We start from the raw sequence: 12,332 nt of genomic DNA on the forward strand, positions 1-12,332 counted from the left end.
GGTTAGACACTTCTGCAACGACAGGTTGGCAACGAGGACCATTCTGCAACGCTACACCATTCAGAGGCGCATCGACGGCACGGTAGATTTTTACCGTGACTGGGGCGCACAGGAAAAAATTCAGATTTTCCAAATTTGGAAATTTGGGAAAATTTTGGAAATTATCCCAATTTTGGGATCTGATTGGGAAATTCAGGACCCAATATTGGGAAAATATTGAGAGACGCAACCAGGAAAAAAATAAATTATCAGTTTATTCCCAATCTTGGGAATAAATCCCAACAAAATCCAAGATTGGGATTGTATTGGGAAATATTTCACAAAAAAATCCCAAAATTGCATGCAACAGTTCTTAAGAATCCAATACGAAACTACACTTGGGAAATAACTGGAAAATTTTAACAAGAAAATCCCAAAATTGCATACAATAGTTCTTAAAAACCCAATAGAAAACCAAACTTGGGAAATAATTGAAAAATGTGAACCAAGAAAATCCCAAAATTGCATGCAACAGTTCTTCAGAATCCAATAGGAAACCATACTTGGGAAATAACTGGTAAATTTTAACAAGAAAATCCCAAAATTGCATGCAACATTCCTTAAGAATCCAATAGGAAGCCATACTTGGGAAATAACTGGAAAATTTTAACAAGAAAATCCCAAAATTGCATGCAACAGTTCTTAAGAATCCAATAGGAAACCATACTTGGGAAATAACTGCAGTTGCAGCAAGACACATCACTTCTTTTCCACATTTTTAACTAGAAAACATTCAACCCGCCGGAAACTACAAACCCGCCATTTTTTTCTTTTGAAAGCGAAACCGCAGACCAGTAGAACAGCTAAAAAATCAAGTACACAGCCAACCCATATTAGGCTGATATTTTAGTCACGTGATTTAAGTTTGACCAATGAACAACATCGTAGAAAAAAGCGGGAAAAACAGCCAATCAGATCACCGAAGAGCAGAATAAAAATGCCAGCAACACATACTTCGCTCTCCTTCGGATTTTCGCGCTCAGATCGACAGGGCAGACTCGTACCCAGTCGCTTCTAAGGGAAAACTTTTGTAGGCCCTCAGCTTTCCACTGTCCCAAAGATCCATTATAATTATTCAGTGTTTGCAGTTTGTGCCGTTGAAATGAGTCGAGAGCAACAAGAACAGCCAGATATTGTGGATCCATCACCAGCTCCCTCAGAAGAAGAAGATGTTATTTCAAAAGTGACAGAGCACTTTGGCGATGCAATTGCACAGCGATTTAAAGGTATGAAGTCTTTCATTGAATCAGTGAAAGCTAAAAGGGGAAGTTTCTCTTAAGTCAGCAGAGTAGGGTAAATTTGGCGCGCACATTTTCGCTTTTGCAATGCCGAATGGATCTCAAAGCGTTTTCGAAATGAAATCGCAAAGCAACAGAACAATTCTTTCATAAAGGACGTCTGACTTACCTTTGGCCATCATCTTTAATTTAAGTGTACTTTCTAAAGTAAGAAAATGAGGTTGGAATTTCAAATTTCAACTCGGCAAAGAAAGTGAAGAAACATGGCGGCCTAAAAGAACTTGCCAAAAACTGCCGCGTGGATAGTAAACATATTATAGCTATTGTTTCTGGCCACAGAAAGGTAATTTGTTCTTTGGGATTCCAAATTGCCGCACAATTACAACGCTTGCTCTAAATATTTTTTTTTTGCTTTCTTTGTTTTTCGACTTTGCAAAAGTAGCCTCTGCACGAAATTTCTCATTCTCACATGTGCAAGAAAATGGCGCGAGGAACCCGTCGACATAGGCCTTCACAAAATCGCATCGAGAAAGCATGGCTTTTAACTGGAAATGTGGTATTTCTGTGTAGAGGTTAATTTTATAATGCTGAACAACAAAAATATAAATAAGTCAGAGAGATAAAACGCAGCTTTGGTTCGCAGAGAAATTGAAACGACAAAACAACAGAATAGATCAATAAAACTTTTTTCAAATGTATCTTTTGCATGCAAATATTGAATCCATTCTTCTTCTGTTTGGCTGCAGATGAAGATATTACATGCCCAGAAGCAATAGTAGACTTGCTATCTAAAGATGCTGATGCGCCAATTTACTCAAAGGTTGGCTTAACCTATGGAAAGGCCCTAAAATTCAAAAGGATTTTTGAGGAGTCGTTCCAATTGCCAAAGAAATCTTCATCAGCCTTGCCCAAGTGCAAACCAACAATGGCAGAGTTGTCAACATACGATCCTGAAATACAAAGACTGTACCTGTCTAAGTGAGTGTGTTTTGATATTGGATATAGATGAATGTCCTTTGAAGTAAATTGATTTATACATTTTTTCAAAATGCTGATGTTCAATTCATATTGTGGCGCATTTATTTTACATTATTTTACCATGCAACACCTTTTTCTGGCATTGTTTAGTAAACTTCATTTATGCAACACATTTAGCCTTATTAATTTGATTGATGTTTAGGCGCAAGAAGATTGGCGCACTTGCCATGGAAAAGTGGGGTGGGCAACTCCCGAAGTTCAACACTCCCATGATGAGAACACAACTGGAAAAGTTTGCTAAAGAAATTGAAGACCAGTGTTCTGTGCCTGAAATAAATTTCACAGTGGATGGCATTATGCAACACACTAAGGATTTTTTCAGTGAACAGCGGCGTGAAAGAAAAGTAAGTATGGTGCAAATGTATTAATAATAATAATAATCTTTATTATCAAAGGATAAAAATACATCTCCTATGTTACAAATAATGCTGAAAAATTAAAAACTAGCTACTAAGTTACATAAGATATTTGAAAGCAATTCTGTTGATATAAGTGTTCTTAAAGCGTTCAGTTTTTACATTTGGTGTAATATAGCGCGTACCACGAAGATTGTATTTGGTTTCTTTAATAGCGGGTAAGTAGCAACGTAAAGGGTGGTTCGGAATGGCTGCAGCTTTTTCATACAGCTTACAGTCTTGCTTGGCGAGTATTTTTCTATGCTAACAGGTGTTGATACGAACCGACGTTTATGACACCTATCTAAGAATGTCTGAATAGTCGTTAGATCTGAGTCGCAGGCCCCGTAAACGGATAAGCCGTAAGTGATACATGGCAACACCAGAGAGAAGAATAAATGGTCTATTTCTAGTTGACTATACTGTTCTTTCCTAAGGGTCCTAAGAATATGGAGACATTTGTTGGCTTTAATTAATTTGCTTTTGACGTGCAAGCTGAACTTTAGGTTGCTTTGAATGGAAAGACCTAATAAAAGCACGTCACTGCACTGAGGAATGTTGTGAACTGCATGATAATCAGAATTATTATTTTTCTTTCTGACTTTCTTGCCAGTTTATGGATAAACCTTGCTATTTAAAAGGAATCCTTTTGGTTCTGATTTTTTGGAAAGGTATGAATATGAGTGATTTTATTTTCTCCAGAGAACAAGCCCTCCAGATTCCTGGTCTCCTAGAACACCAAGTTCTTCTAGGGTATGTACACTGTTCAACATGCTTCATAGTTTGATAATTATTATTATTTTTTATTTGATTATTTATTTACTACTTTGTCTACTGTGAAGAACTAAAATACAATACAGTACCTAAATTGTGATGGTTATCTTTGAAGCAACTTGCAATTAAATTTGTTTTTGTGTTCTTCAAGGCTGGCTCTTCAGATGAGGAATTCTCACTACAATGCTCCCAAGCAAAGCTACCTAAAATGCCTTCCATGGTAGGAAATCTCCAATCTAATTGTTTATTTGCATTCATTATCATCTATTCCCACTGGGCTCATACACTTGCCTTGGGCCACTTCTGTATAGTTGAATGTAAAATTGGCTGAATCACAAGAAATTATGCTTCAGTTTTTGTCCAGGTCATTGTTAATCTCCTTAAAAAAGGTTACCAACTTGTTCAGCTTTTAAATAATAATAAGTCAGAATACAGATAGAGGTTGCACTGTACACCAAACCTCACAAACTCAAACTGAAAAAAAAAATTGAATAATTTATTAATTCTTTACCCCTTTGATTGAAGGGCAGTCAAGATGATGAGGAACCAGATGATGAAGGATCTGATAATGATGGATCTGATGATGATGGTTCTGACGATGACAAGAAAAGTACAGATACTCTCCCAGAAACTGAACCTACAGTCATAAATAACTTACATAGTAAAGCAGTGAAGGTTATCATTAAGGCGGTATGTGGAAGTATCCCAAAGGATAGGGAGGTAATAGTTGATGCCTTAAAAAACACTTTTTCAATAGGTCCAAGAACACTATTGAACCTTACTCACACCCAAGTGTGTGAGGTGCTGGCCAAAAAAATTATTGCAGGCAAATATGTTAAGTGTTTGGCAAAGCCAAATGAAATTACAAAAACTGCCCATGTACAGGTTATCAAAAAGGTCAAATTTTGAGCTCAAACATGTAGTAGCTGTATGCTAAAGTTTTTACTGGCTTAAGTACATAGTTGTGTCAGGGACACTATTGAACCTTACTCACACACAAGTGTGTGAAGTGCTGGCAAATATGTTAAATATTTGGTAAAGCCAAACGAAATTTCAAAAACTACCCATGTAAAAGTTATCAAAAAGGTCAAACTTTGAGCTCATAGTACCTGTATGCTAATGTTTTCACTGGCTTAAGTAGATAGTTGTCTCTCCCAGAAACTGAACCTATACCAGTCATAAATAACTTACATAGTAAAGCAGTGAAGGTTATCATTAAGGCAGTATCTGGAAGTATCCCAAAGGATAGGGAGGTAATAGTTGATGCCTTAAAAAACACTTTTTTTCAATAGGTCCAAGAACACTATTGAACCTTACTCACACACAAGTGTGTGGGTGCTGCATGGCCAACAAGATAATTGCAGGCAAATGTGTTGAATATTTGGTAAAGCCAAACAAAAACTGTTAACAAAAAGATCAAACTTTGAGCTCATAGTACCTGTATGGTAAAGTTTTCCCTGGCATTTAGTAGATAGTTGCCCAAGAACACTACCATATTGAACCTTACTCCCACACACAAGTGTGTGAAGTGCTGGCCAACAAGATAATTGCAGGCAAATGTGTTAAATATTTTACTTATTTTACAGCATTTTACTGTACTTGAAGCTGTCATGTTAGAAACTATTGTAAAGGTTACTTACCTTTAATTATTTGCACTCTACATTAAAACTATGTTGTTTCTACAAAAAGGGATGTTTGAATTCTATTAAATTTTCCTAGTATGTTAACATTGTTCTTTTGTTTTGCATTCATTTTTTATTTTAATTTATACAGTATTGCTGTCAACAAAATAAGCCATTTGGGGGTTCAATGGTCCCAATAAATTTCCAAAAATGGGATAATGTTGTCCAAAAATTCGGGATTTGATGGTCCCAATAAAATCCCAACAATGGGAAAATGTTGTCCACAAAATGAACCAATTTTGGGATCTTATGGTCCCAATAAAATCCCAACAATGGGAAAATGTTGTCTACAAAATAAACCACTTTTGGGATTTGATGGTCCCAATAAAATCCCAACAATGGGAAAATCTTGTCCACAAAATAAACCAATTTTGGGATGTCTTTGGGATTTTATTTTCCCAATATTGGTTTTGGTAGCATTTTTCCAATTTTGGGAAATCCCATAAGAAACCCATAGAAATCCCAAAATATTCCCCATTTTTTCCCAAATTGGAAAATCGGAATTTTTTCCTGTGGCGAGTACCAGCCGGGGTTTGGTGACAAGGCAGGAGAGTACTGGCTGGGGTTCGATAATGTACACGCTATGACGTCACAGAGGCGCTGCCGTGTTCGATTTGAGATGCAGGACTTCGAGGGCAACACATGCTACGCCGAGTACGACGACTTTAGAGTTGGAGACGAGAAGTCTAAGTATCGCCTTTACTTAGGACGATACTCGGGTAAGTATCACTTGGATGATGATGATGATCCTTATCATTATAATGGTGTTATGATAATGATGTTTATTGTGATGTTAGTGATGATGATTGTGATGTTGTCAATGATGATGATGATCTGGCTAACTATAACACTGTTACTGATGCTATCAATCAGGGAAATGTTTTAGTGCTTTGATGATAGAGATGATAATGATATAGTTGTGATAATTGTGGCGATGGTGATTGTGATATTGATGATGATAATAATTGATGATGATAATAATGATGGTGTTGGTTGTGGTGGTGATGATAGTTGTAGTGATGGTGATGGTAGTTGTTCTGATGGTTGTGGTAGTGATGATGGTGATGTTGGTGGTAGTGATGATGGTGATGGTTATGGTGGTGGTAGTGATGATGGTGGTGATGGTGATGGTGGTGGCGATGGTGATGATGATGTTGATGGTGATGATGTTTGTGATAATAATGGTGGTAGTTGTGATGATGTTTTGATGATGATGATTATGATATGTTGGTGAAATTGGTGGTGGTTGTAGTTATGGTAGTGATGTTGTTGATGATAATAGTGGTGGTTGTAGTTATGGTAGTGATGTTGTTGATGATAATAGTGGTGGTTGTAGTTATGGTAGTGATGTTGTTGATGATAATAGTGGTGGTTGTAGTTATGGTAGTGATGTTGTTGATGATAATAGTGGTGGTTGTAGTTATGGTAGTGATGTTGTTGATAATAATAGTGGTGGTTGTAGTTATGGTAGTGATGTTGTTGATGATAATAGTGGTGGTTGTAGTTATGGTAGTGATGTTGTTGATGATTATAGTGGTGGTTGTAGTTATGGTAGTGATGTTGTTGATGATAAAAGTGGTGGTTGTAGTTATGGTAGTGATGTTGTTGATGATAATAGTGGTGGTTGTTGATAGTGGTGGTTGTAATGACGCATAGCCGTAGCAGGTCTCGAATTATCGGGGGGGGCACGATACAGAAACATTAAGAAAACAATGGGGGCACAACCACGCCCCTACTGACCATTTCCTTATAATTTTTTTAAATATTAAGGGGACACGTGCCCCCAGTGCCCACCCCCTGTTACGGCCCTGTGACGTATTGTAATAAAGGTTGTCATGACGGAGATGTTAGTGGGATAGGATGATGTGATGTCTGCTCTTCCCAGGTGACGCTGGTGACAGCATGTCAACAATACACAACAACCAGCCCTTTTCTACCGGCGATAACGAGAGTGACCCTAAGAAGATGATTCACTGCGCCCGGGAGTTTCAAGGCGGGTGGTGGTACGGCACCCCTTGTCATAAGTCTAACCCGAACGGCCCGTACCTGGATCGTGAAGACTTCACACCCGAGAAGGGAATCGTGTGGTGTCCACGTGGAAGAGAAACTCATTGATGCGGTTTGAGACCAAGACCAAACCTGTACACGAGAATTTCTATTGATTCAGGACCGTAGCTTGCACGGGGTTCCTCTCCCCCCCCCCCCCCCCCCCAACCCACCCCCTATACCCCCCCCCCCCCCTCCTCCAGTAATGATATTGGTGTCGCACGGAGTCGAGTGGCTCGGTCTACCGCAGCAAAATCCACAAGGTGTTCTGATTGGGTTGCCTGTGTTGGTTGTATAGAAGTGTGACGCAGGAGCCTTGAGGGGATATAATTATTTTTTGTTAATATGGCTTTCTGGCCGCCCAAAAAGGGTGTTTAAACCCCCAAAACCCTCCCCCTAGATCCGCTATTGCACTGCTACTGCTATTGCAGGAAGGAAAATCCCCCGAGCCCTATTTTTTTCGAACGCATTTTTCTTAAAACGTACTTTGTCAGGTCTGAATTGTTAATCCACCGAATGTATATGTATGTAGTTTCTTCTTACAACTACCGTTGTAGTCATGTTAATAAAATTAATGTTTCTTAAGGAAAATATATGTTGTTTACAAATTGTCTTCTCGTTGTACCAAAAGATAATAAGTTACTATTCAAAAGTTTCCATCGGTATTATGAAATGAGCCTTTGTCATATACGGATAGAATTTATATTAACATAGGTCTAATTTTTTCGTGTGTCTGTCCTCTGATAGATGCACAGATGACATCACAGCGTGTCATTAGAAAAAGTACGCGACGAGACGCAAGATCTAAATGTATTATACAACAATCAAATGTTTGTAGGTTACAATCTAGTTTTGGGGAGGGATCGCGCATGCTGACACCAAGCGTGCGTGGGACCCTTATTTCTCATGTCCAGCGAGCTAAACGGTGGTCTTCTCGATGGCTTCGTGGGTCCCCGGAAATGGAGCGAATGAATAACTAGCCCGTACCTAGGAATTTTCTTGGGGGAGTGCGAAATCTGAAAAAGTGGACCAAAGTTTCCAGGGCTGGGGGGGAGTGAGTTTTCTGATAAAATATTACCGCCCCAAAAAGAACAAAAAAGGATTTATAAAATGCCATTGCAGTATTTCCACAGGACGTTTATTATTCTTTTCACGGGATGTTTATTATCTAATTTGGCTACAAAAAGTGTGACTTTTAGTAACTTCGTGACACATCAAGGTGATCTAATTCGATTAGGCTTTACCGTTTTGTCTACAAATAGCACGTCTATTTGTGGAATCCCTGCACACACCACCCCCCCCCCCCCCTGGTACGGGGGGTAGTGATGGCTACGCAATGAGAACAAAAAAGAGTAAATTCACAATCAAATATACAAAATAAATACATAAACATTATCTGTACCAAGGCGGGGACAAGTGTTTGTCACGCAGGTTATCTGTATTAAGGCGGGGACAAGAGTTTGTCACGCGGGTTATCTGTATCAAGGCGGGGACAAGGGTTTGTCACGCAGGTTATCTGTACCAAGGCGGGGACAAGTGTTTGTCACGCAGGTTATCTGTATTAAGGCGGGGACAAGAGTTTGTCACGCAGGTTATCTGTATCAAGGCGGGGACAAGGGTTTGTCACGCGGGTTATCTGTATCAAGGCGGGGACAAGAGTTTGTCACGCGGGTTATCTGTATCAAGGCGGGGACAAGGGTTTGTCACGCAGGTTATCTGTACCAAGGCGGGGACAAGTGTTTGTCACGCAGGTTATCTGTATTAAGGCGGGGACAAGAGTTTGTCACGCAGGTTATCTGTATCAAGGCGGGGACAAGGGTTTGTCACGCAGGTTATCTGTTCCAAGGCGGGGACAGGTGTTTGTCACGCAGGTTATCTGTATTAAGGCGGGGACAAGAGTTTGTCACGCGGGTTATCTGTATCAAGGCGGGGACAAGGGTTTGTCACGCAGGTTATCTGTACCAAGGCGGGGACAAGTGTTTGTCACGCAGGTTATCTGTATTAAGGCGGGGACAAGAGTTTGTCACGCAGGTTATCTGTATCAAGGCGGGGACAAGGGTTTGTCACGCGGGTTATCTGTATCAAGGCGGGGACAAGGGTTTGTCACGCGGGTTATCTGTATTAAGGCGGGGACAAGAGTTTGTCACGCAGGTTATCTGTATCAAGGCGGGGACAAGAGTTTGTCACGCAGGTTAACTTTATCAAGGGGGGACAAGAGTTTGTCGCGCGGCTTATCTGTATGAAGGGGGGACAAGGGTTTGTCACGCGGGTTATCTGTATCAAGGGGGAGACAAGGGTTTGTCACGCGGGTTATCTGTTTCAAGGCGGGGACAAGAGTTTGTCACGCGGGTTATCTGTATCAAGGCGGGGACAAGGGTTTGTCACGCAGGTTATCTGTATCAAGGCGGGGACAAGAGTTTGTCACGCGGGTTATCTGTATCAAGGCGGGGACAAGAGTTTGTCACGCGGGTTATCTGTATCAAGGCGGGGACAAGAGTTTGTCACGCGGGTTATCTGTATCAAGGCGGGGACAAGAGTTTGTCGCGCGGGTTATCTGTTTCAAGGAGGGACAAGAGTTTGTCACGCGGGTTATCTGTTTCAAGGGGGGACAAGAGTTTGTCACGCGGGTTATCTGTTTCAAGGGGGGACAAGAGTTTGTCACGCGGGTTATCTGTATCAAGGCGGGGACAAGAGTTTGTCACGCGGGTTATCTGTTTCAAGGGGGGACAAGAGTTTGTCACGCGGGTTATCTGTTTCAAGGGGGGACAAGAGTTTGTCACGCGGGTTATCTGTATCAAGGCGGGGACAAGAGTTTGTCACGCGGGTTATCTGTTTCAAGGGGGGACAAGAGTTTGTCACGCGGGTTATCTGTATCAAGGCGGGGACAAGAGTTTGTCGCGCGGGTTATCTGTTTCAAGGGGGGACAAGAGTTTGTCACGCGGGCTATCTGTTTCAAGGGGGGACAAGAGTTTGTCACGCGGGTTATCTGTTTCAAGGGGGGACAAGAGTTTGTCACGCGGGTTATCTGTATCAAGGCGGAGACAAGAGTTTGTCAAGCGGGTTATCTGTATCAAGGCGGGGACAAGAGTTTGTCACGCGGGTTATCTGTATCAAGGCGGGGACAAGAGTTTGTCACGCGGGTTATCTGTATCAAGGGGGGGGACAAGAATTTGTCACGCAGGTTATCTGCACCAAGGCAGGGACAAGAGTTTGTCACGCAGGTTATCTGTATCAAGGCGGGGACAAGGGTTTGTCACGCGGGTTAACTGTATCAAGGCGGGGACAAGAGTTTGTCACGAAGGTTATCTGTATTAAGGCGGGGACAAGAGTTTGTCACGCAGGTTAACTGTATCAAGGCGGGGACAAGGGTTTGTCACGGGGGTTATCTGTATCAAGGCGGGGACAAGAGTTTGTCACGCAGGTTATCTGTATTAAGGCGGGGACAAGAGTTTGTCACGCGGGTTATCTGTATCAAGGCGGGGACAAGGGTTTGTCACGCAGGTTATCTGTACCAAGGCGGGGACAAGTGTTTGTCACGCAGGTTATCTGTATTAAGGCGGGGACAAGAGTTTGTCACGCAGGTTATCTGTATCAAGGCGGGGACAAGGGTTTGTCACGCGGGTTATCTGTATCAAGGCGGGGACAAGGGTTTGTCACGCGGGTTATCTGTATTAAGGCGGGGACAAGAGTTTGTCACGCAGGTTATCTGTATCAAGGCGGGGACAAGAGTTTGTCACGCAGGTTAACTTTATCAAGGGGGGACAAGAGTTTGTCGCGCGGCTTATCTGTATCAAGGGAAGACAAGGGTTTGTCACGCGGGTTATCTGTATCAAGGGGGAGACAAGGGTTTGTCACGCGGGTTATCTGTTCAAGGCGGGGACAAGAGTTTGTCACGCGGGTTATCTGTATCAAGGCGGGGACAAGGGTTTGTCACGCAGGTTATCTGTATCAAGGCGGGGACAAGAGTTTGTCACGCGGGTTATCTGTATCAAGGCGGGGACAAGAGTTTGTCACGCGGGTTATCTGTATCAAGGCGGGGACAAGAGTTTGTCACGCGGGTTATCTGTATCAAGGCGGGGACAAGAGTTTGTCGCGCGGGTTATCTGTTTCAAGGAGGGACAAGAGTTTGTCACGCGGGTTATCTGTTTCAAGGGGGGACAAGAGTTTGTCACGCGGGTTATCTGTTTCAAGGGGGGACAAGAGTTTGTCACGCGGGTTATCTGTATCAAGGCGGGGACAAGAGTTTGTCACGCGGGTTATCTGTTTCAAGGGGGGACAAGAGTTTGTCACGCGGGTTATCTGTATCAAGGGGGGACAAGAGTTTGTCACGCGGGTTATCTGTATCAAGGCGGGGACAAGAGTTTGTCACGCGGGTTATCTGTTTCAAGGGGGGACAAGAGTTTGTCACGCGGGTTATCTGTATCAAGGCTGGGACAAGAGTTTGTCGCGCGGGTTATCTGTTTCAAGGGGGGACAAGAGTTTGTCACGCGGGTTATCTGTTTCAAGGGGGGACAAGAGTTTGTCACGCGGGTTATCTGTTTCAAGGGGGGACAAGAGTTTGTCACGCGGGTTATCTGTTTCAAGGGGGGACAAGAGTTTGTCACGCGGGTTATCTGTATCAAGGCGGGGACAAGAGTTTGTCACGCGGGTTATCTGTTTCAAGGGGGGACAAGAGTTTGTCACGCGGGTTATCTGTATCAAGGCGGGGACAAGAGTTTGTCGCGCGGGTTGTCTGTTTCAAGGGGGGACAAGAGTTTGTCACGCGGGTTATCTGTTTCAAGGGGGGACAAGAGTTTGTCACGCGGGTTATCTGTTTCAAGGGGGGACAAGAGTTTGTCACGCGGGTTATCTGTATCAAGGCGGAGACAAGAGTTTGTCAAGCGGGTTATCTGTATCAAGGCGGGGACAAGAGTTTGTCACGCGGGTTATCTGTATCAAGGCGGGGACAAGAGTTTGTCACGCGGGTTATCTGTATCAAGGGGGGGGGACAAGAATTTGTCACGCAGGTTATCTGCACCAAGGCAGGGACAAGAGTTTGTCACGCAGGTTATCTGTATCAAGGCGGGGACAAGAGTTTGTCACGCGGGTTATCTGTATCAAGGCGGGGACAAGAGTTTGAC

General features: G+C 42.5%; 2 protein-coding genes and 1 long non-coding RNA gene across 5 annotated transcripts; 2 read left to right on the forward strand and 1 right to left on the reverse strand.

Moving 5' to 3' along the window:
• The first annotated feature begins 732 nt into the window (after nucleotides 1-732).
• LOC116619191 lies at nucleotides 733-5,211 on the forward strand. 3 transcript variants are annotated; one of them, XM_048732642.1, is made up of 7 exons: nucleotides 735-1,265; nucleotides 2,024-2,255; nucleotides 2,458-2,659; nucleotides 3,413-3,463; nucleotides 3,636-3,704; nucleotides 4,010-4,142; nucleotides 4,676-5,211. In XM_048732642.1, the coding sequence occupies exons 1-7, from the start codon at nucleotides 1,142-1,144 to the stop codon at nucleotides 4,774-4,776; spliced, it is 912 nt and encodes a 303-aa protein (XP_048588599.1). In that variant the 5' UTR covers nucleotides 735-1,141; the 3' UTR covers nucleotides 4,777-5,211. The 3 variants fall into 3 exon arrangements, with proteins under 3 accessions (XP_048588597.1, XP_048588599.1, XP_048588598.1); XM_048732641.1 differs by having other exon boundaries at nucleotides 736-1,265; nucleotides 4,010-4,133; nucleotides 4,667-5,211; XM_048732640.1 differs by having other exon boundaries at nucleotides 733-1,265; nucleotides 4,010-4,753.
• Nucleotides 2,680-4,137, reverse strand: LOC125572285. The gene is made up of 2 exons (XR_007313743.1): nucleotides 3,996-4,137; nucleotides 2,680-3,811 (listed from the first exon to the last, which is right to left on the reverse strand). It is a non-coding gene; the product is annotated as an uncharacterized LOC125572285 (long non-coding RNA).
• A 538-nt stretch (nucleotides 5,212-5,749) lies between the features above and the next one.
• Nucleotides 5,750-7,281, forward strand: LOC125572230 (techylectin-5A-like). Its single transcript, XM_048732452.1, has 2 exons — nucleotides 5,750-5,885; nucleotides 7,052-7,281. Exons 1-2 carry the CDS (start codon nucleotides 5,750-5,752, stop codon nucleotides 7,279-7,281), a joined length of 366 nt encoding a protein of 121 aa, XP_048588409.1.
• The last annotated feature ends 5,051 nt before the right edge of the window (nucleotides 7,282-12,332 follow it).

The sequence above is a fragment of the Nematostella vectensis genome, chromosome 9 (assembly GCF_932526225.1).
Source record: "Nematostella vectensis chromosome 9, jaNemVect1.1, whole genome shotgun sequence".
NCBI classification, from domain to species: Eukaryota; Metazoa; Cnidaria; class Anthozoa; order Actiniaria; family Edwardsiidae; genus Nematostella; species Nematostella vectensis.